Source organism: Ursus arctos, unplaced genomic scaffold, assembly GCF_023065955.2.
Source record: "Ursus arctos isolate Adak ecotype North America unplaced genomic scaffold, UrsArc2.0 scaffold_16, whole genome shotgun sequence".
Taxonomy (NCBI): domain Eukaryota; kingdom Metazoa; phylum Chordata; class Mammalia; order Carnivora; family Ursidae; genus Ursus; species Ursus arctos.
In genome coordinates, this window is record NW_026622830.1 from 44443739 (window position 1) to 44466275 (window position 22537).

At 38.1% G+C, this 22537-nt stretch overlaps 1 protein-coding gene across 6 annotated transcripts in view; it reads left to right on the forward strand.

Moving 5' to 3' along the window:
* KIZ (kizuna centrosomal protein) overlaps positions 1–22537 on the forward strand; it is a 126996-nt gene that overhangs the window by 28550 nt on the left and 75909 nt on the right. For 3 of the 6 annotated variants that reach the window (XM_026487469.4, XM_057312708.1, XM_057312706.1), the window contains 2 exons: positions 13856–14501; positions 14870–15194. In XM_026487469.4, the coding sequence (XP_026343254.2) occupies positions 13856–14501; positions 14870–15194 (971 nt within the window). The remainder of the gene's footprint in view (positions 1–13855; positions 14502–14869; positions 15195–22537) is intronic. The other 3 variants (XM_026487470.4, XM_057312709.1, XM_057312707.1) reach the window with 1 other exon arrangement.

Here is a 22537-nt window from a genome sequence, read left to right on the forward strand (position 1 = left end):
TTCTATCTGCTTTTCTCCTACTCTTCCCATTTACTGTACGTAGACTCAATTGTATTTTTTATGTAGAGGTTCCATTTAGAGTCTATTTTAGGTCTGATTTTGTACTGGTTGAATTTAGTAGGAAATCACTCGTAGACTTCCAGTTTATTATTAGAGATTTTTGTATTTGTTTGTTTTTAAAAAAAAGCTGTGGTTCAGTAACACAGTTTGAGTCTCACTGATTTCGTTTTGAGTATTGTATCGCAAGAGATTGGCACTGGAGTCCTCGTGTATGGGTCTGAATCTTGTGACCAAGAGCAAATTGTTCAGCCTGGCTAACTAAGTTCCACAAGAGCAGGGAAATAGTAATGGTTGTTTTGAGGATAAGAAAAGGTAATGAATGTGTGGAACATAAGGAGTAGCACAGAAGACATTAGGGGAAGGAAGGGAAAACTGAAGAGGGGGAAATCAGGGGGAGACGAACCCTGAGAGACTATGGACTCCAGGAAACAATCTGAGGGTTTCAGAGGGGATGGGGTAGGAGGATGGGGTAGCCCGTGATGCATATTAAGGAGGACACGTGTTGTAATGAGTACTGGGTGTTATACGCAAACAATGAATCATGGAACACTACATCAAAAACTAATGATGTACTGTATGGTGACTAACATAACGTAAAAAAAAAAAAAAGGTAATGAATATAAATCTGCTTGACATCTGGTAAATGCTCGAATGTTCACTGATCCTGCCACCACTCTCACCACTGTCCCCATCATCTCTATCTTTATTCTACACCAGGGTAGTCATTCTTTTGTGCTGACTTCTTGCTACTCATCGAGGCTGGCGGAGACACCAGCTCTGGGGATGGAGAGGCTACCTATGAATTAAAGAAATGAGACATAAAGCCACTGAGTGATAATAACTTGTAATCGATTGATGTTGTAGTGATTTACCCAACAAAATTATTTCCAGAACATACCTTTCAAGCCTCAATTTAATGGATCCATTTTAAAATTAAGACAGATCCAATGACTATTGGATTTAATGGCCAGAGATACCTCTTTGTGGCCTCAGTTGTAAAAATTTGATTGTGTCCATAATTTATCACAGTGGCAAAATGAAAGAAGTGTTAAGTGTTGACATGATGTCTTAGCTCAGGTGACCATAACAAAATACCACAGACTGGGGGCTTAAATAATGGAAATTTATTTTCTCACAATTCCAGAAGCTGAAAGTCCAGGGTTAGGGTGCCAGCAGAAGTGCTTTCTGATAGGGCCTCTCTCTCTTTGGGTTGCAGATGACTGCCCCTTCTCATGTTCTCACATGGCCTCTTCTTTGTGCATTTGCATGGAGAGAGATCTCTAGTATCTCCTCTTAGGAGGACACCAGTCCTATCGGATTAGGGCACTGCCCTTATGAACTCATTTAACCTCAATCACTCTTACCTTAAAGGTCCTGTCTTTGAATAGTTTATAACACCTGGTAAAGTAAAATAATTCCTTCAGAATTGTTATATGTAAATTTTTAAAAAAGATTTTTATTTATTTGAGAGAGTGAGAGAGAGAGCACATGAGCAGGGGCAGAGGTTAAGGGAGAAGCAGATTCCCCTGCTGAGCAGGGAGCCCAACGTGGGACCCAGTCCCAGGACCCTGGGATCATGACCTGAGCTGAAGGCAGATGCTTAACTGACTGAGCCACCCAGGTGCCCCAATATGTAAGTTTTTATTAAGGGATTTTTAAAAAATTTCAGTGTGACTGGGACGCCTGGGTGGCTCAGTCGGTTAAATGTCTTCCTTTTGCTCAGGTCATGATCCCCAGGTCCTGGGATTGAGTCCTGAACTGGGTTCCTTGCTCAGCAGGGAACCTGCTTCTCCCTCTGCCTGCTGCTCCCCCTGCTTGTGTGCACTCTCTCTCTCTTTCTCTGACAAATGAATGAATAAAATCCTTAAAAAAAAATCTCAATGTGACTTAAGGACTTGCTTACATAGAAACTAAAAGTTATCATTGTACTGTGTGAAAACTGGAAATTTGGTCTGATAGCTCCATTTCCATTCTGTATTCATCCTGATACTTTTCAATTGCCTTGTCTGTGCAAAAAATAATAATATAGTAAGAAAAAAATTAAGATTTTCTCAGCATTTTGCAAAGTGTGAAATATAACATAAATGTATTTTTCAAAATACACTAATGGTTAAGATCTACCTGCTTTGACAACTGTAGTTAGTAATTATTAACTAAGTCATCATTACAATAATTTTTAAAAATTTTTTTATTTAAATTCAGTTTAGTTAACATATAGTGCATTATTAGTTTCAGGGCAGAATTTAGTGATTCATCAGTTGCACATGACACCCGTGTTCATTCCATCAAGTGCCCTCCTTAATGCCCATCACCCTGTTTCCCCATCCCCATCCCACCTCCCCTCTAGCAGCCCTCAGTTTGTTTCCTTTAGTTAAGAGTCTCTTAACTCCCTCCCTCTCTGTTTTTGCCTCCCTCTCTGTTTTTATTTTATTTTTCATCATTACAATAATTCTAAAGTTGTTGATCTCTCCCTGTGTATGTCCCCTCCCGTTTCTCCCAGTAAAGATGAAGTCCTGGTTTTAAAAGTTACCTTCTGTTCACTCATGAGTATTTTTCAGTTGTATTCATTTGCTTTGCTATCACTTTCTGCAACTCCTAAAATTTTTAGAGAAACTACAGATGGGTAACTGTGTCAGGGGAAAAGGAAGAACTGAACTGAAATCCTGGATTAGAGATTTACATCAAGCACTGAGCTACAGAAAGTAATAGGAAGGCGGAGAAACATTGATCATTATGTTAGATCCTTAAATACTGATACGCACCCCTTCTTTTGGCAATAACATCTATCTCTCAAAGACTTTTCAATTCCTAATGTTATATCAGTGTCAACAATAATGTGAAACACAGCATTCTTTCTTCAGCTTTCCTGGCTTAAAAACTGCTTGTGAGACACATAACAATGTCAGAATTTTAAGATTAAAGACCACCCTATTTCCTGTTGCTAAGCAAACAAAATGACAGACTATTTTTAAAAAGAAAAGAGGCACCTGTCTCACTGCCTGATCTTAGCGAACGGGAAAGCTGCCAACTGCAGAAGCCCAGCTTGGATTTTACTGGAGCCACTATTTTACTTTGTGAACGTCGAGCCAGTTCAAATGTAACATTGCCTAATAGCGAGCAGCAGTTAATTTTTACAGGTTTCTTGTAAATTTTTTTGTTATAAAAGTTTATATAATTGCTGGTAGAAATGTAAAATGGTGCATAGATAAGTGGTTGCCTAGGGCTGGGGGCTGGTCAGGGAGGATGGGGAGTGATTGCTAAAGGGTACAGGGTTTCTTTGGAGGTGATAAAATGTTCTTAAAATCGATTGTGGTGATGGCTACACACCTATGACTATACGGAAACCCCCGAATTGTATACTTTAAAAGGATGAATTTTATGGTATGTGAATTATAGCTCAATGAAATTATTTTTAACAGTTTAAGTCAACTTAAACTTGTTAAATTGGAAAAAGAAACAGTTGAGCAGAGCAATGTTCATTTTCCTGGCATAATCCTAAAAAAGCACATTTTGGTTAATTTCTTTTTCCTATGTTAGATTTTTCTTTACATAGGTATAAGCATACTGAATATATAATTTTGGATTTTTTTCACTTGCCATATCTAAGCATTTCCGTCGTTATACCATAGTCTTCATTTGCCTCATTTTTGTGACTTCATAATCTTGCCCTGTTTGCTTCTAACTTTTCATGATTGTAAATAATGCTGCAAATGAATTATCACATTGCTTTTTTTCCCCCCTGTTAGGCTTACTTCCTTAAGGTGTTTCCTGGTAAAATTACAGAATCAAAGGCAATAAGGATGTTTATTTATCCTGTTTGCTGTCAGAGGATTTTGCCTCTTTATTTTGCTATCAACAATAAAGGAGCTTCTGTTTCCCCTAACCTTCATCAGTACCGGGGATTTTTTATTGTTTTTGTTGTTTTATTTATTTTTTTATTGAAATATATTTGACATATTGTATAAATTTAAGGTATATAACAGGTTAATTTGATACATTTGTATGTTGTAATATGATTGCCATTGTAGTGATAATTAGCACCTCTATCTCATTACATAATTACCATTTCCTTTCAGTGGTTAGAATAATTGAGTTCTAGTCTCTTAGCAAGTTTGGTGATTATAATATCGTTGTCTATATTCACGATTTTGTACATTAGGTCTCTAGGACTTATTTCCTACTCATTGCAAGTTTGTACCCTTAAGTGATATCCCCAACACCCCACTTCCCAGGGGTTATTTTTTAAGTAAATTTTTTATTCTAGAATAATTTTAGATTTGCAGAAAACTTACAGAGACAGTACAGTTGCCTTGGATCCCTCACCCAGTTCACACAGTTGTCAACAACCTACATTACAGTGCCCCATTTGCCAAATCTAAAAATCTGTATTACTATTAACTAAACTCCGGACTTTATTCATATTTCACCAGTTTTTCCATCAATGTCCTTTTTCTGTTCTAGGACCCAATCCAGAATTGGGTATAATAATTTTAATTTCTAAAATTTAATATAATAGGTTTAAAATGACATTACGTTGTTGTCAGTCTTGGTTTTTTTTTAATTTTTTGTTTTTTTTTAAAGAGATCAAGTTTTGTGGGTTTTTTTAGATTTATTTATTTGAGAGAGAGAGCATGAGCAGGGGGAGGGGTAGAGGGAGAGGGAGAGAGAATCTCAAGCAAACTCCACACTGACCTGAGGCAAAACCAAAAATCAGACAGTTAACCGACTGAACCACCCGGATGCCCCAAGATGTCAGGTTTTTAAGGGAATATTTCTAATTATTATGCTTGATAGTGGGAGGATTGGGGGGTTAACTCCCATCCCAATAAACTTGCTTTATCAGAGTATTATTCCTGTTACTGAAAAACTAGGAACATACTTCTGTGGTCTTCCTGCCAAAAATGCATAGCCTGAACATAAACATGAGGAAATATCAGTCAAATACACATTGAGAGACAGTCTGCAAAGTAGCCAGCCTGTATTCTTAAAAAATGTCAAGGTCAAGAATGACAAAGAAAGACTAAGGAGGTGTTCCAGATTAAAGGAGACTCAAGAGACATGACTCTAGATTGGATCCTGAACGTGGGAAAAAAGATAGCTATAGAAGGGGCATTATTAGGCCAAGTGACAAAATTTGAATGTGGACTGTGGGATAGAAAATAGCATTTTATCAATGTTAAGTTTCCTGATTTTTGAACTGTGTCTGCTCATGAAGGAGAATGTACCTATGCTTAGGAAATACACACTGAAATGTTTGGGGGAGATGGGCCAGGTATCTCCAAGTTATTCTCAAATGGTTCAGGAAAAAATTGTGTGTGTGTGTGTGTGTGTGTGTGTGTGTGTGTGTGTGTATAAACATTCTCATATATGTAGAGGGAAAGAGAATGATAAAACAAATGGGCAAAATGTAAACAATTGATAAATCTAGTTAAAAGATATAAGGGGAGTTTTTCTTATGATTCCTGCAACATTGAAATTATATCAAAAACTTAACCCTCCTTCCCCAAAAAACAACAACTAGAAATATAGCAGCAAAAACTTCCTATTGGGTCTCAACATGTCCTCAAATGCAAGTTGTCTGTTTTGGTCCTACAGGTGAAAAAATGCCCCAACCCATAGATTTTGATTTTGTGCATAGTTAAGGGCCACCTTTTCATAACTCCTGATTTTTATAGGCCACTAAAATGTAATGTTCTCATTAATTAGTATATCAGTAATTAGTATATTTGTTCCATATTCTAGAAAGCCTGGAAGGCTTGGCAAAATTGGCACTTTATAACCATTTGCTGTTGTAGGGATTTATAATTTCTCCTGCTTTTAAGAAGTACCCTTTGTTAACAGTGCTATCTTGAATTGTTGTTGTTGTTGTTGCTGTTTTTCATTTATTGTGGTTCTAGAAGGTTTTACTGTAAGTTAAAACATTATTACATGCTACTTTTGTTGATTGTGTGGGTTACTATTTAAATATTGTTGTTCTCTTGGGGTTCTTTGTTCAGTGGGAATGGATGTGGAGTCTTTGGTCTCTTAGTATGTCAGAGGACTTAGAGAATTACTGGTTGAAAGTAGTAGTCAGGGGCACTTCCTTTGGCCCTCCCTAAGTGGCTTTCTCATCTCTAAGACATTCCCACTCCTTTGCTTTACATTTTGGCCTTCAGCAGACCAACGAAGAGGGAGGTGTATGCTCCCTGTGCTGAGTTAGTAATCACTCTAGTATTGGTTCATTAACATTCCCTAAATGGGTCTTGAAAGTGAAAAATCAAAGGCCTCCCCAACTCACAAGTCTGATCATTGACTTGCCTTGAGTTTTCACTAAGTGACCTCAAGTTCTCCACAGTAGCCCATCACTTAAAGCCATGTATTTAGAAACTTTTTTTTTTTTGAGCACAGGAAAAATGAGAGTAGTTGTTAGATTAGGACAATGGTAATAGGTGATTTTCGCCTGTTTTAAAATTTGTCTTTGTTCATTTATATCAGCTTCTCGATTATAAAAGGTACAGAAATCACAAATATTTATATCGATGAGTCAAGATGTTGATTACTATTATTTTGCTGTTTAAACAATATGGTTCAATGGAGAATTCTTAACAATGGCATGATGACCTCTTTGGATGGTGAAATGGTAATATCCTATAAGTCAGTCTTGGCCCAGCAATTTCAGTTCTAAAAAGCTGTCTTGTTAATGTACTTGTATGTATGCCTAGAGGCATATGCTCAATGATAATCATTGTAGCATGATTTCGAATGGTAGATGGTGAGAAACAAACCAAGGTCCGTCAAAACAAGACTGCTTAAATAAACTACGGTACATTTATAGAATAGGATAATATTCAGTGGCTGAAATTACGATGTAGTCTGATTTCCGGTCCAACATATAAGAAGTTTGGAAGTCACCACACCACCCTCCCAAGTAAAAAGCTGAACAAACCAAAAAATCAGCAACTCTTCTTAGATCTCTCAGAGAAGTGAGGTTATGGAGCAATCTGCTGCCTTTAAATTTGGAGAGACCAGTAGGGAATACAGAGAATCACAGCTTATTAGAGCAGAGCTGAAACCACTATAATAATCAGTGCCAGGATAGAGAAACGCACTGTAATTGACAAATTGCCAGAGGCTCAGCATAGACAGGTCTGAGAGATAAAAACTCCGGGGAGACCTAGTCATAGTCCTCCTTCCCCCACTTTTTTGTGTTTTAATTCCAGGGAGTTTTAACAGGTCTGCACAGTGAATATCAGAGAAAAATCCCCTTATAATTCAGGCATGGGCAGGGGAAAAGTAACCATTTTTTAAATACATGAGAGCATTCTGTTCTTAAGAAGATCTACCCTCAGGAGAAACTGACCAGAGCCTAACTGACCTAAAGGAAGGGAAATACCAACCTCAGAAGGTTCTATCTATGTGTGGAGGAAGGGAAATAATCGATTCCAGCCCCTTCTAGCCTTGAACTTTTAAAACTACGCTATAAAAATGTCTCTAAGAAAGGCAGTATACTGTAGATGTATGGATATTTCTGGACTCTGAATTCTTGTCCATTGATCTTTATGTATATCCTTATGCCAGTGGAGTCTACAATTACCCTAGTTTTGTAGTAAATTTTGAAAGTGGAAAAATATTAGGTCTCCAAGTTTGCTCTTATTTTGGAAAATTGTTTTGGTTATCCTGGGTTCCTTGTATTTCCATATGAATTTTAGTGTCAGCTGGCCAATTTCTGTAAGAATGCCAGTTGGGATTTTGATAGAGATTGCATTGAATATGTAGATCAATTTGGGAGTAAGATTTGGTCATCTTAACAACATTAAGTCTTATGCTCCTTGAACACAAAATGTCTATTTATTTAGGCCTTCCTTAATTTCTTTCATCAGTGGTTTATAGTTTTCAGTGTACAAGTCTTATACTTCTTTTTAAATTTATTCTGTGTTTTTATGCTATTGTATATAGAATTGTTTTCTGATTTCAGTTTCAAATTGTTCATTGCTAATATATAGAAATACATTATTTCTTTTTTTTTTTTTTTAAAGATTTTATTTATTTATTTGACAGAGAGAGACAGCCAGCTAGAGAGGGAACACAAGCAGGGGGAGTGGGAGAGGAAGAAGCAGGCTCATAGCGGAGGAGCCTGATGTGGGGCTCGATCCCAGAACGCCGGGATCGCGCCCTGAGCCGAAGGCAGACGCTTAACCACTGTGCCACCCAGGCGCCCCTAGAAATACATTATTTCTAATTGTATATTGATCTTGTATCCTGCAACCTTGCTGAACTTGTTTATTACCTCTAACTATTTCTTGTGATTCCTTAGGTTTTCCTTTATATGAGATCGTGTCATCTGCCAATACAGATAGTTTTACTTCTTCCCTTGAAATCTAGGTGCCTTCCATTTCTTTTTCTTGCCCATAGTATCCTGCCTAGAATCTGCATGTCTTGTTAAATAGAAATGGTGAAAGCAAACATTCTTGTGTTAATCCTGATCTTCGGGAGAGAAGCTTTCAGTCTTTCACCATTGGCTGTGATGTTAGCTATGTGTTTTCCATAGATGCATTTTACCAGTTTGAGGGAGTTCCCTTTTATTCCTAGTTTGTATGGTGCTTTTTATCATGAACATGTGTTGGATTTTGTCAAATGCTTTTTCTTTGTCTATGGAGATAATCTTTTGGGTTTTTTCCCCTTTATTAATATAGTGTATTACATTACTTGATTTTCATATGTTGAACCAATTTTGTATTCCCGGCCTAAATCCTACATAATCATGATGTATAATTCCTTTTATGTGTTGCCAAATTCTGTTCACTAGTATTTTGTTGAGAATTTTAACATCTATATTAATGAGATATATTGGTTTGTAGTTTTCCTTTTTTGAGACATCTTTGTCTGGTTTTGGTGTTAGGGATTGGCCTCATAGAATGAGTTGAGGAGTATTTCTTCCTTGCCTGTTTTTGGAAGAGTTTGTGAAGGACTGGTGTTAACTCTTTAAACCTCTGATGGAATTAACCAGTGAAGTCTTCTGGCCCTGGACTTTTCTTTGTGGGAAATTTTTTTACTACTAATTCAATTTCTTACTACAAGTCTATTCAGATTTTCTCTTTCTCCTTGAGTCAGTTTTAGTAGTGTGTGTCTTTCTAAGAATTTGTCCAATTCATCTAGGTTGTCTAATTTGTTGGCATACAATTATTCATAGTATTCCCTTACAATCTTTTTTATATCTGTAAGATTGGTAACAAAGTACTCACTTTGATTTCTGATTTTGATAACTTAAATTCTTCTTTTTATTTTTCTTAGTCTAGCTAGAGGTATGTCAATCTGTTGATCTTTTCTAAGAATAAACTTTTGGTTTTGTTGATTGTCACATTGCTTTTCTCTTCTCTAATTTGTTTACTTTTACTCTGATCTTTATTATTTCCTTCCTTCTGCTTGCTTTGGATTTAATTGGCTCTTCTTTTTTTAATTTCTTTTTTTAAAGATTTTATCTATTTGAGAGAGAGAGAGAGAGAGAGAGTGCATGCATGCCCGAGTGCACACATGAGCATGGGGGGAGCAGAGGGAGAGGGAAAGAGGGAATCTCAAGGAGACTGTGCGGAGTGCAGAGCTCAACACGGTGCTCGATCCTACAACCTTAAGACCACAATCTGAGCCAAAATCAAGAGTTGGATGCTCAACTGACTGAGCCACCCAGGTGCCCCTTCTTTTTGTAATTTTTTAACATGAAAAGCTAGGCTATTGATTAGAGTTCTTTTTCAATATAGGCTTTTACAACTATGAATTTTCCTCTTAAGTGCTGCTTCTTGTTGGTTTTAATATGTTGTATTTTCCTTTTCATTTGACTCAAACTCTTCTTATTTGCCTTGTAATTTCTTTGACCCGTTAGTTATTTAAGAGTGTGTTTTGTAATTTCCACATATTTGTGAATTTACCAAATTTCCTTCTTTTATTGACTTCTAATTTTATTCCATTGTCATCAGAGAACATACTTTCAACCCCCCTAAATGTATTGAGACTTGATTTATTACCTAAAATATGGGTCTATCCCATAGAATGTTCCATGTGCGCTTGAGAATATGGATTCTGCTGGTAGTAGATGGAGGTTTCTGTATATGTCCATTAGGTCTAGTTGGTATATAATTGTTCAGATCTTCCATTTCCTTATTGATCTTCTGTCTAGTTGTCTAGATCTTAATGTCTGTTTTGTCTGATATTAGTATAACCACTTCAGCTTTCTTTTGGTTACTATCTACATAGTATATTTTTTTTTCGTGAGGCTCTGTTCATATACCATTTTCCTTTCCTGTTCTTTCAAACTGTTTGTGTCTTTGAATCTAAAATGAGTCACTTTGGATAGCATATAGTTGGGTCATGGCTTTTTGAAAATCTATTCTGCCAGTCTCTGACTTTAATTGTAGTGTTTGATCCATTTAAATTTAATGTGATTACTAAAAAGGTAGGATTTAGGGGTGCCAGGGTGGCTCAGTCAGTTAAGCATCCAACTCTTGATTTTGGCTCAGGTCATGATCTGAGGGTCCTGAGATCAAGCCCCACATCGGGCTCTGTGCTCAGTGGGGCATCTTCTTGAGATTCTCTCTCTCCCTCTCCCTCTGCCCCTCCCCCTACTCACCCCCTCCCCCTCTCTCTCACTCTCTCAAGTAAATAAATCTCAAAAAATAATAATAATAAAAAGGTAGAATTTGATTCTGCCATTTTGTACTTTGTTTTCTATATATCTTTTTCATTCCTTTAATCCTCCATTCTGCCTTCTTTTGCATTAAATATATTTTTTCAAGTGTGATATTTTAATTCCCTGTCATTTCTGTAACTGTGGATTTCCTGGTGTTATAATTAATATCTTAGCTTATAATAATCTAGTTCAGACTAATATCAACTTAACTTTAGTAGCATGTCAAAACTTGGCTCCTGTATACTCCATTCCTTTTCCACTCCTTTTGTGGTGTAATTGTAGTACAAACTATATCTGTATATCTTATATGCTGCTCATCCACATATATTTATAGTTATTGCTTGATGCAGTTGTCTTTTAAATCATATAGGAGAAAGAAAGAGTTATGCTGTCTTTTATGTTTACCAGTGCAGTTACCCTTATTAGTGCTATTTATTTCTCCTTTTTTCCCCTTCTTTTTTTTTTTTTTAAGATTTTTTTAATTTATTTATTCGATAGAGATAAAGACAGCCAGTGAGAGAGGGAACACAAGCAGGGGGAGTGGGAGAGGAAGAAGCAGGCTCATAGCGGAGGAGCCTGACGTGGGGCTCGATCCCAGAACGCCGGGATCACGCCCTGAGCCGAAGGCAGACGCTTAACCGCTGTGCCACCCAGGCGCCCCTCCCCTTCTTTTAACTGAAGTATAGTTGACACACAATGTTACATTAGTTACATTAGTTTCAGGTGTACAACATGGTGATTTAACAACTCTATGCATTATGCTATACTCATATCCACAAGTATAGCTACCATCTGTCACCGTACAATGCTATTACAACATCATTAACTATATTCCCTATGGTGAACCTTTCATCCCCATGACTTACCCATTCCATAACTGGAAAGCTGTACCTCCCACTCCCCTTCACCAATTTTACCCATCCCTCCATCCTCTTCCTTCTGGCAACCATCAGTTCTCTGCATTTAAAGGTCTATTTCTGCTTTAAAAAAAATTGCTTGTTTGTGCGTTTATTTTTTATATTCTACATATGAGTGAAATCATATGGTATTTGTCTTTTTCTGTCTGATTTATTTCACTTAGCATTATACCCTCTAGTTCTATCAGTGATGTTGCAAATGGCAAGATCTAATTTTTTTATGGCCAAATAATATTCCATAGTGTGTGTGTGTGTGTGTGCGCGTGTATGCGTGTGTATACACTATATGTTCTTTATCCATTTATACACACACACACTATATCTTTTTTATCCATTTATCTATCAATAGACAACTTAGGTTGCTTCCATATCTTGGCTATTGTAAATAATGGTGCAGTAAACATAGGGGTGCATATGTCTTTTTGAATTAGTGTTTTTTTTTTCTTTGGGTAAATACCCAGTAGTGGAATTACTGGATCATATGGTATTTCTATTTTTAACTTTTTGAGGAACTAACATACTATTTTCCACAGTGGCTGCACCAGTTTACATTGTTTCTTTTTCTCTACATCCTCGCCAATACTTGTTTTTGCTTGTCTTCTTGATTCTAGCCATTCTGACAGGTATGAGGTGATAGCTCATTGTAGTTTTGATTTGCATTTTCCCTGATTATTAGTGATGTTAAGCATCTTTTCATACGTCTGTTGGCCATCTATATGTCTTCTTTGAAAAAAGTCTGTTCAGGCCCTCTGCCCATTTTTAATCAGATTATTTGGTTTCTTGGTGTTGAGTTGTAGAAGTTCTTTATGTGTTTTGGATATTAACCCCTTATGAGATATATCATTTGCATATCATCTTCACCCATTCAGTAGGTTGCCTTTGTGTTTTATTGATGATTTCTTTCACTGTGCATAAGCTTATTTTGGTATAGTCCCAGTAGTTTACTTTTGCTTTTGTTTACCCTGCCTGAGGAGGCAGACATATCTAGAAAACTGTTGCTAAGGCTCATGGCAAAGTGATTACTGCCTGTGTTTTCTAGAAGTTTTATGGTTTCAGGGAGGGACAGTATATTTGAAGAGAAGCAAGACCTGGATTCTGTTTCAGTTGTGTGTGTAACATTTTCTCTCAAAATTTGAGCCTCAGATTTTCCCATCCACAGAAGAGTTGCAAATACATCTCCCCTATCTGTTCTGTAGGGCTCTGTGAACTAAATGCTATTGGGTATGTAGAGATGCTTTGGTCCCTTTAGAAGAAAAGTACTTAACTTCCTCAAGGCTTCATTATTGTTACTTCCAGTTGTACTTCCCATTGTGTGTCCTTGATCAAGCCACTGAACCAATTGCTTCTGTGGCTACATCCAACACTTCCCCCCTTTTATCCCAGCCTCCTCTCTTTTTAAGGAAGAGACAATGCTCATTCTCCCCCATACACAGTAAATTTATTATTTCATTTCCTTTTATTTTACTTAAATTCAATTAGTTAACATATAGTATATCATTAGTTTCAGGTGTAGAGTTCAGTAATTCATCAATTGCATATAACATGACAATAAATTTAAATTGCTTTACATGTGTTTAAAATTACTTGAAGATGTTCAGGAAAAACTGTTGTTATTTGCAGTTTGGCAACTAGGATTATTTTGCACAAATGGAGTATATTTTAATGTAATCCTGAATGTGATTATTTTTGAAGTTTTTTTAATATTACACATAATGCTAGAAATAGTTTTGAAACCTCCTATAGTCCTTTGTATGTATCTCTTCCTCCCTCCCTCTCTCTCTTCTTTTGGCTAGTATCTCCCTAGCTCTATTAAATCCAAGCTTCTCTGTGAAAAATGGTTAGAACTCTCAGGTTTTTTTTTAAATTGTGGTAAAATATATATAACATAAAATTCACCATTTTAGCCATGGCTAAAATTCAGTGACATTAAGTAGTTTCACATAGTTGTACAATGTGTGCATCTGTTTTTGAAAAATAAAGATTCCATAGATACTGGACAATATTTGTTTTGTGAACCAGTATTGTTGTTAAAATTAACTAGTATGGACTGTACGGTTTTTCTGACTTATTTTGTGGAAGCTGTGAGTTTTAGAAAACGAGGTCGGTGTTGGTTTCAATGGTCATGCTTCCTTTTTCTCATTTCATTTCTGAGAATGACCTAAACAACCTAATTGTTTTTCCACAAGATGTTTAACTCACATGTCTTTTGGTGTCACAGGTTGCAAGGCAGGCAGGAATTAACTCGGGGACAGCCATGTCAAGAGGATTGTATCAACCAGCAACAATCTTTATGGGCCGCCAGATGTCAGCTGTCTCAAGCATTGGAGGTTTCAGTACAGAGCAGAAATCTCCCCAGCCCACAAAGAACTTTTCAATTCCTGACCCACATTCACACCGACAGACAGCCCAGAGCAGTAATGTGACAGACAGCTATGTAGTACAGACTAATAGTGACACACAGCGCTTAAATAAGTCTGACAAAATAGATGGAAAGACATCTCTTCAGATTGGTGAGGAAACGCCAGTCACAGCCAGCGCATTGTCTGAGGAGGAGCAAACTCATTGCTTGCAGATAGGAAGCAACACACGTCACAGTGAGAGTAGTTTATCTGAAGGCAAAAACTCTGCTGAACTCCATTCCCCGTTACAGGAAAGATTAAGTCCAGAGAACAGAACCACTGATTTAAAGTGTGACAGTTCCAGCAGATCAGAAGGATCAGAGGGAGAAATACTGACACAGGAACATATTGAAGTCAAGGAAGAAAGAGCCAGACCGCCAGTCTCTCCGATATCAGTCTCCGAATACTGTGCATCTGAAAATAAGTGTTCTCAAGAGAAGGATTCTGCTTGGGAAGGTATCTCAGGTGGGGTGAGAGGCTGATATTGTTTGCTGATTTTTGTTGGTGTTTAGTTTTGGGGGTGGTAGTGGTCTTATGTAAAAACAACATATACTCTTTAATTTTCTCTCTGTCAAAAAAGCAAACCAGTGACTTGGCCAACAAATTCCATTCTAATGAATTCTTGAATATAGGCATGGAAATATTTTTGCAAGCTAATTTGCTGATTTTAAAACCCACTGTGATATTTTTAATGATTTTTCACATACTATAATTAGTTGTGGATTGTTTCTACATGTTTTTAGCTGAGTAATTCCACCTGGGAGGCAGAACATGTTTACCTCACTTCTTCCTGAAGTTAGTGATCAATAATCTATTCATATCCCCTCTTATAGATCATCTTCCTCCCGGGGACCCAGAGTCACAGAAACCCTCCAGAAAAATGCAGGAAGAGCAGGAGGAGGAAAGTTTGAGCAGCAGCAGCAGCAGCAGTGACCTCACAGTCTCTGTAAGTGAAGATGATCTCATTTTCAAGAGTCCAGAACCACAGCCAAATCCGAGTGACAAGATGGAGGGAGAAGATGGAATAGAGGCCTTAAAATTAATCCACTCTGAGCAAGAAAGAGAGGCCCTATCCACTGAAAAACATAATTGTATTTTGCAAACCCTAAGCTCTCCTGATTCAGAAAAGGAATCCTCCACTAACTCACCAACAAAAGAGTAAGCCATTCTTTTTTTTTTTTTTTTTTTTACTCTTCTGTTTTTAATTATAGACATTTTTAGAGACCATTCCACTGGGAATGTATTATTGAACCCTCAGCCATGGATGTGTAAGTTCCTTAAGTCTCATAAACAGTCTTTTAGATAAGGTCTAATTTTCTTTCTTTTCTTTTTTTTAATGAAATAGCTTGAAAAGTCTGAATATCATTGAATCATGGTGATTGGCAGTTTATAATTATATCCAGACAATCCCTAGTTAATTTATAAGTCATTCCCCCCACATCCTGCTTTCCAGCCTTTTAGAAAATAAATCATTTTGAAGTTGTGGTAACACAGAAGGTGATAAATAGTTAAACTTACTAGGAGTTCAGCTTTAGAGGCTAAGAACTTTGTATCCAATTAATTTGCTTAATCCTTCTATTCCTTGCCACAGTGTCTTACGGTTAAATATGAGCTTACGAGTTCTGCTAAGAGTATTTCTAAGTCAGCTTTCCTTTTCTGAATGTAAATATGAGGACACTGGAATCTATAATGTTAAATAGGAACAACATCAGTGTTATACATTCTGAGCACTTACAATAGCCACGTCATAGGGGCGCCTGGGTGGCTCAGTTGGTTGAGAGTCTAACTTTTGGTTTCGGCTCAGGTCGTGATCTCATGGGTTGTGAGGTAGAGCCGGCTTAGCTTCCTTCGGGCTCTGTGCTCAGTGGGGAGTCTGCTTGAAAAATTCTTTCTTTCTACCCCTCCCCCCACTCACGCATGTACTCTCTCTCTGTCTCAAATAAATCAATGTTTAAAAAAATAATATCCAACTCATGAAAGTTCATTAAGACTTTTTACTACTGATTTGTATAGAGAGTATGGACACTGTTAGAAAACCAATTCTGCAATAAAAAAATAGTATTACATCTCTTGTAGGGGTAGAAGGAACCTAAGTAAACAACCTAAGGTAGATTTCGTCTTTTAAAAATGAAGAAACCAAGACGAGGGACATAGGCGTGACATTTGAGGCATTGGGGCAGACCTTCTATACAGCCTGCCTCCGCAGCCTCCACACTACCTCCAGAACTTTCTTTTATACTGCAATGGTATCACTCTTTCTTTTCAACCATCTCAGCAACATTGAAAAGCTAAGTGGGCATTCTTGCATATCAGGGTATATATTCTCTTTTAGAGCACTGTCGTCCTTTTCAATATATTGCTTTTTACCATTCATAATCTACTTATGTGAAAAGTTTAATTGTAGGCTGATTGACTCCAAGCTGGCATTCAAGAAATATTTATTAAGAGCACCCCAAAGTACAAAGTACTTGAACTACGGATGGAAGAACTGAGAAGTTTCATGTCCTGGTTTATAGCGGAGGCAAGCCAAATGGATTTTTCTAGTTATAATACTTCTCTCCCATCAAAGAGGTACAGGTATTACATACTACCTCATCAGAAACTGTATTACTAGAGATGAAATAATCTATTTTAGGTTTTGTATTCACAGGCTTCTTTTTATAGCAATTCATTGGCCAAGTTAGTACTTTGGTAGGCTAACTTGGGGACTAGTGTACTTACTCAGGATTCAGTCTTTTTCTGAGATGAAAAACATTGAGTATGTGTGTGGAAGTAAGAGCATTCTATCTCCTTTTTTCCTTTATGAATGCCTTTTTTCCTATGACCTTAAAGCCAACCTCCTTGGAATTGGGGTATATGGTTTTCCAAAATTTATTGGGAAATATGGGCATTTGGGGAATTTTTAGATATTTACCTTAAAAGAACGCCCCCAAAATGAAAGGTCAGTCAGCACTGGTTGATGTCTGTGCTATCAGATTTGAGCCTCTTGATTTTTTGTAGTGAATGTACCCCCCACGGATAGGTTGGAAGTGGTTTTAAATGATGCTGGTTAACCTGCTGACATTCCCACTGCTTTTGAGGCCCTACTTTCTCTTATTTATTCTTTGCATGAGCTACTGTTCTTTGCTCTGAGGGTTAATTATTAATCTGGAGCTATAATCGTATTTACAGAGCTGACACTGTGACCTCAAAGGTTTATTATCTCAGTTTACTTCAGGGTCTTTTGAGAGCTTGGAGAAAAGTCATTTGAATGAATTTTCGTTAACAAAGATGAGGAGGTGGGACAAAGGCAGACACATAGGAAGATACGAACAGAAGACTGGCACCTCTGATAATGATAGTTATTATGTTTTAGCACATCTTTGTGCCAGCTGACTTGCTGTGTTTGGAGATAAAACTTGGTCTTTAGCTTCCTCGCAATAAAGGGGGAAAGAGGAGTGCAGTATGCTTAATAGCTTCCATCTGAGGGGAAAAACGAAGCCAGGGATTATTTTTGTGTTGTTTGGTTTTTGTTTGTTTTCTTTAGAAAAAATTGGCTTTTTTGAAATATAATGCACATACCATACAGTCCACCCATTTGAAGTGTACAGTTCAAGGGTTTGGGGCATATTACATTACTGATTTGTAGAAATTGTGCTATAATATGAAAAAAATTTAAAAGGTACCATCTTAAGCATATAATTTAGTGATATTCACCATACTGTGTAGCCGTCACCACTATTTCCAAAATTGTTCCTCACCCCAAATATAAACTCCATAATCAGTAAGCAGTAACTCTCCCTCTAGTCTACTTTCTGTCTATGAATTTGTCTCTTCTATTGGTAGTTATACAATATTTGACCTTTTGTGTCTGGCTTATTTCAGTTAGCATAAGGTCTTTAAGGTCCATACATATTGTTGCAAGTATCAGAACTTCATTCTATTTTATGGCTAAATAATATTCCAGTGTATGGATATACCACATTTTGTATATCCATTCATCTGTTGATGAACACTTGGGTTGCTTCTACTTAAAAGCCAAGTGTTTTTGAGAAGCTTCTTGACCCAGTCCCGTGGATACTTCCAGATATTGAAAACCAGGCTGTGCTTCATGCACAATTCCTTCATCACAAGTTATAATTAACCCTTCTCACAAGAAAGCATACTAAAATGAAGCTGAGAAAAAATATGTTGTCAAAAAGGACGACCTAGAATCTTGTTCTTCTTTAAGAGTAAATAGCTTGCTGCAAACATTGGTACAAAGCTCCATGACTTAAAACACCAGACATTTATTACTTTTCATGTGTCAGGTGGTTGGCCCACCGTCAGTTGGGGCCACAGGGATAATTTGGCCATGTGCCCCTATTCATCCAGGAGAGTAGTTTACCCTGTCACCTGGTGGTGGTAGCGGAGTTCCCAAGACAGCAAGCCCCAGGGCCTGGGTGCTTTTAGAGTATCTGCCTGAGTCACATTCGCTAGTGTCCTGTGTCTAAAGAAAGTCACAGGTCCCAGCCCAGAGTCAACAGGTGTTAAAGTGAAGAGGTCCACCTCTTGATAGGTTAAGTGGCAGAGTCACATTACAAAAGGGGGGGGTGCACATAGGGAAGGGCAGTTTATGGTCACTTTTTGCAAGTGACCATAGTACTTTAGGATAAATTCGAATGAAGATAAGCTCAGCGTGAGTCCAAAGGGCAGGAAAGGTTTTGCACAGGTTTTGATGCAGCATCTTGAAGGCTGTTGAGGCCTTGAGTAAGAAGGAGGTGGAAAGAGGCAAGTTAGGACTGGAGGAAGAGTCTAGATTCAGAGAGCACAGAAGGCAAGGGAGGGCTCACTGAACAGGACTCCTTGAAGTAAAAACTTAAACTGGTGCCTGAGGCATAGCCAGGAACAGGTCTAGAATATCAGGTTAATGAATTTAGAGCTCATTTTCTACCTTTTATACAACTGCTGAAGGGTAGTATGGTGAGTAACTTCATTTAGGAGAATTAATCTGACATGATTAGTTTCATCAGAAAACTAATCATCTATGAGGTTGGCAGAATTCTGAGGTGGCTCCCAAGAGTCCTGCCTCCTGGCGTGCACTCTGTATAATCCCTTTGCCTTGAGAGTGAGTGGGACTGTGCATCTGATGGATTTCCCTCCCACGATTCGTCTGTGTTATATGACAGACCTGAAGGATTTTGCAAATATGATAAAGTCCCAAATCAGTTGCTTTTGAGCTAATCAAAAAGGAGTTTTCCAGAGTGGGCCTGACGTAAGCAGATCAGCCTTTAAAAGGGTCCTTATGAAATCAGAGATTCAAAGCAGCTGATATACTCTCCTATTTGTCTTGAAAAAGCAACTGCCATTTGTGGAGAAGGCCACATGGCAGGAAGTGGTTTCCAGGAAATTCATTTGCCAACAGCCAGTGAGCTTGGAGGAGACCCAGAGTTGAACAAGATTGCAGATCTGGCCACCACCTTGATTTCTGCATGGTGAGACTGAGCATAAGACTGCCCTCGCTTAGGGGCGCCTGGGTGGCTCATTCGGTTGAGCATCTAACTTTTGGTTTGGGCTCAGGTCATGATCTCAGGGCTGTGAGATCCAGCCTTGTGTTGGAGTCTGCCCTCAGGGGGGAATCTGCTTGAGATTCTCTCTCTTCCTCTCCCTCTGCTCCTCCACCCACTTATACGCCCACATACTCTCTCTCTCAAATAAATAAATCTCTTTTAAAGAAAAAGACCCACTAACCTAGACCCAGGCATCTGACCAACAAGAACTGTGAGATAAGTTTGTAGTAGGTGCAGAATTTATGGAAATTTGTTATGCAGCAATAGAAAATTAATACAATCCAGTTGAAGAATTGGAATCAAAGATTCTATCTTTGCAAGAATTGTGTGGGTAGAAGTCACTAGCCATATTGACCCAAGGCAGGCTGAATGAGATGTGTTCAGGGTCCAGTGTGGGAACATATGGTGTTGGGGTGGCAAAGTGAGTGGCCCAGGAACCATCTGGACTGGAGCCCAGCTGCTGACCTATGCTTTCTCTTGCCCTATACTCTCACCATCTGAGCAAGTGCATTTTTAACACATGGCCACATGCAGGTAAGCAGGGATGGAACATGGTAGACTGGTAGGGACCTAGAAAAGTGGGTGGGCACATCTGCATTACTTAACAAGCAGCTTCTCATGCAAACGGTGTTTCTCTGGTGAATAAAGCAATGTATTGAGGATTTCTTGGTTTTGCTTTGTTTATGATGCATAATGTCATATATGCATATTTACAGTATCATACAGAATACTTTCACTGGGGCGCCTGGGTGGCACAGCGGTTAAAGCGTCTGCCTTCGGCTCAGGGCGTGATCCCGGGATTACGGGATCGAGCCCCACATCAGGCTCCTCCGCTATGAGCCTGCTTCTTCCTCTCCCACTCCCCCTGCTTGTGTTCCCTCTCTCGCTGGCTGTCTCTATCTCTGTCGAATAAATAAATAAAATCTTTAAAAAAAAAAAAAAAGAGAATACTTTCACTGCCTGAAAATCCCTTATGCTCTGTCTACTCATCTCTCTTTCCTCCCTACTCACCCAAATCCCTGGTCACCACTGATCTTTCTATTGTCTCTATAGTTTTGCCTTTTCCAGAATGTCATCTCCTTGGAATTGTTCAGTATGTAGCCTTCTCAAATTGACTTCTTTCACTAAACAACATGCATTTTAAATTCCTTCTTGCCTTTTTATGGCTTGGTAACTCATTCTTTTTTAGTGCTGAATATTTTTGTTACCTGAATATACCACAGTTTATTTATCCATTCATCTACTTAAGGACATCTTTTTGACTTACACATTTTGTCAATTATGAATAAATCTGCTGTAGACATTTGTGTGCAGGTTTCTGTGTAGACATGTTTTAAACTCATTTGGGTAAATACCAAGGAGTGTAATTGCTAGATCATGTGGTAAGACTGTGTTTAGCTTTGTAAGAAACTGCTAAACTGTCTTCCCAAGTGGTTGTACCATTTTGCATTCCCACCAGCAATGAATGAGAGTTCTTGTTCCATATCATTGTCACCCTATGGTATTGTCAATTTTTAAAAATTTTAAATCTTCTAATAGGTATACAATGATATATTGTTTTAATTTGCAGTTTCCTACTGGTGTATAATGTTGAGCATCTTTTCATATTCTTATTCACTATTTGTGTATCTTCTTTGATGAGGTACCTGTTCAGTTCTTTTGCCCAGTATTTTTTGTTTTTTTTTTTAAATAATTTTTTCTTATGTTAGCCACCATACAGTACATCCCTAGTTTTTGATGTAATGTTCCATGATTCATTACTTGCATATAACACCCAGTGCACCATGCAATACTTGCCCTTCTTAATACCCATCACTGGCCTATCCCAGTCCCCCACCCCCTCCCCTTTGAAGCCCTCAGTTTGTTTCCCAGAGTGCATAGTCTCTCATGGTTCATTCCCCATTCTGTTTACCACCCCCCTTCATTCTTCCCTTTCTTCTACCGATCTTCCTATTTCTTATGTTTCATAAATGAGTGAAACCATATGATAATTGTCTTTCTCTGCTTGACTTATTTCGCTTAGCATTATCTCCTCCAGTCCCGTCCATGTTGTAGCAAATGTTGAGAAATCGTTCTTTTTAATGGCTGAGTAATATTCCATTGTATATATGGACCACATCTTCTTAATCCAGTCATCTGTTGAAGGGCATCTTGGCTCCTTCCACGATTTAGCTATTGTGGACAATGCTATGAACATTGGGGTGCATATGGCCCTTCTCTTCACTACGTCTGTATCTTTGGGGTAAATACCCAGTAGCGCAATTGCTGGATCATAGGGTAGCTCAATTTTTAACTTTTTTTTTTTAAGATTTTATTTATTTATTTGACAGACAGCCAGTGAGAGAGGAAACACAAGCAGGGGGAGTGGGAGAGGAAGAAGCAGGCTCCCAGCAGAGGAGCCTGATGTGGGGCTCGATCCCACAACACCGGGATCACACCCTGAGCCAAAGGCAGACGCCCAAAGACTGAGCCACCTAGGCGCCCCTCAATTTTTAACTTTTTAAGGGACCTCCACTCTGTTTTCCAAAGTGGCTGTACCAATTTGCATTCCCACCAACAGAGTAAGAGGGATCCCCTTTCTCCACATCCTCTCCGACATTTGTTGCTTCCTGCCTTGTCAATTTTTGCCATTCTGACTGGCATAAGGTGGTATCTCAATGTGGTTTTGATTTGAATTTCCCTGATGGCTAATGATTTTGAACATTTTTTCATGTGTCTGTTAGCCATTTGTATGTCTTCATTGGAAAAGTGTCTGTTCATATCTTCTGCCCATTTTTTGATTTGATTATTTGTTTCCCGTGTATTGAGTTTGAGAAGTTCTTTGTAGATCTTGGAACCAGTCTTTTATCTGTAGTGTCATTTGCAAATATCTTCTCCCATTCTGTGGGCTGCCTCTTAGTTTTTTTGACTGTTTCCTTGGCTGTGCAGATTTTTATCTTGATGAAGTCCCACAGGTTCATTTTTTCTTTTGTT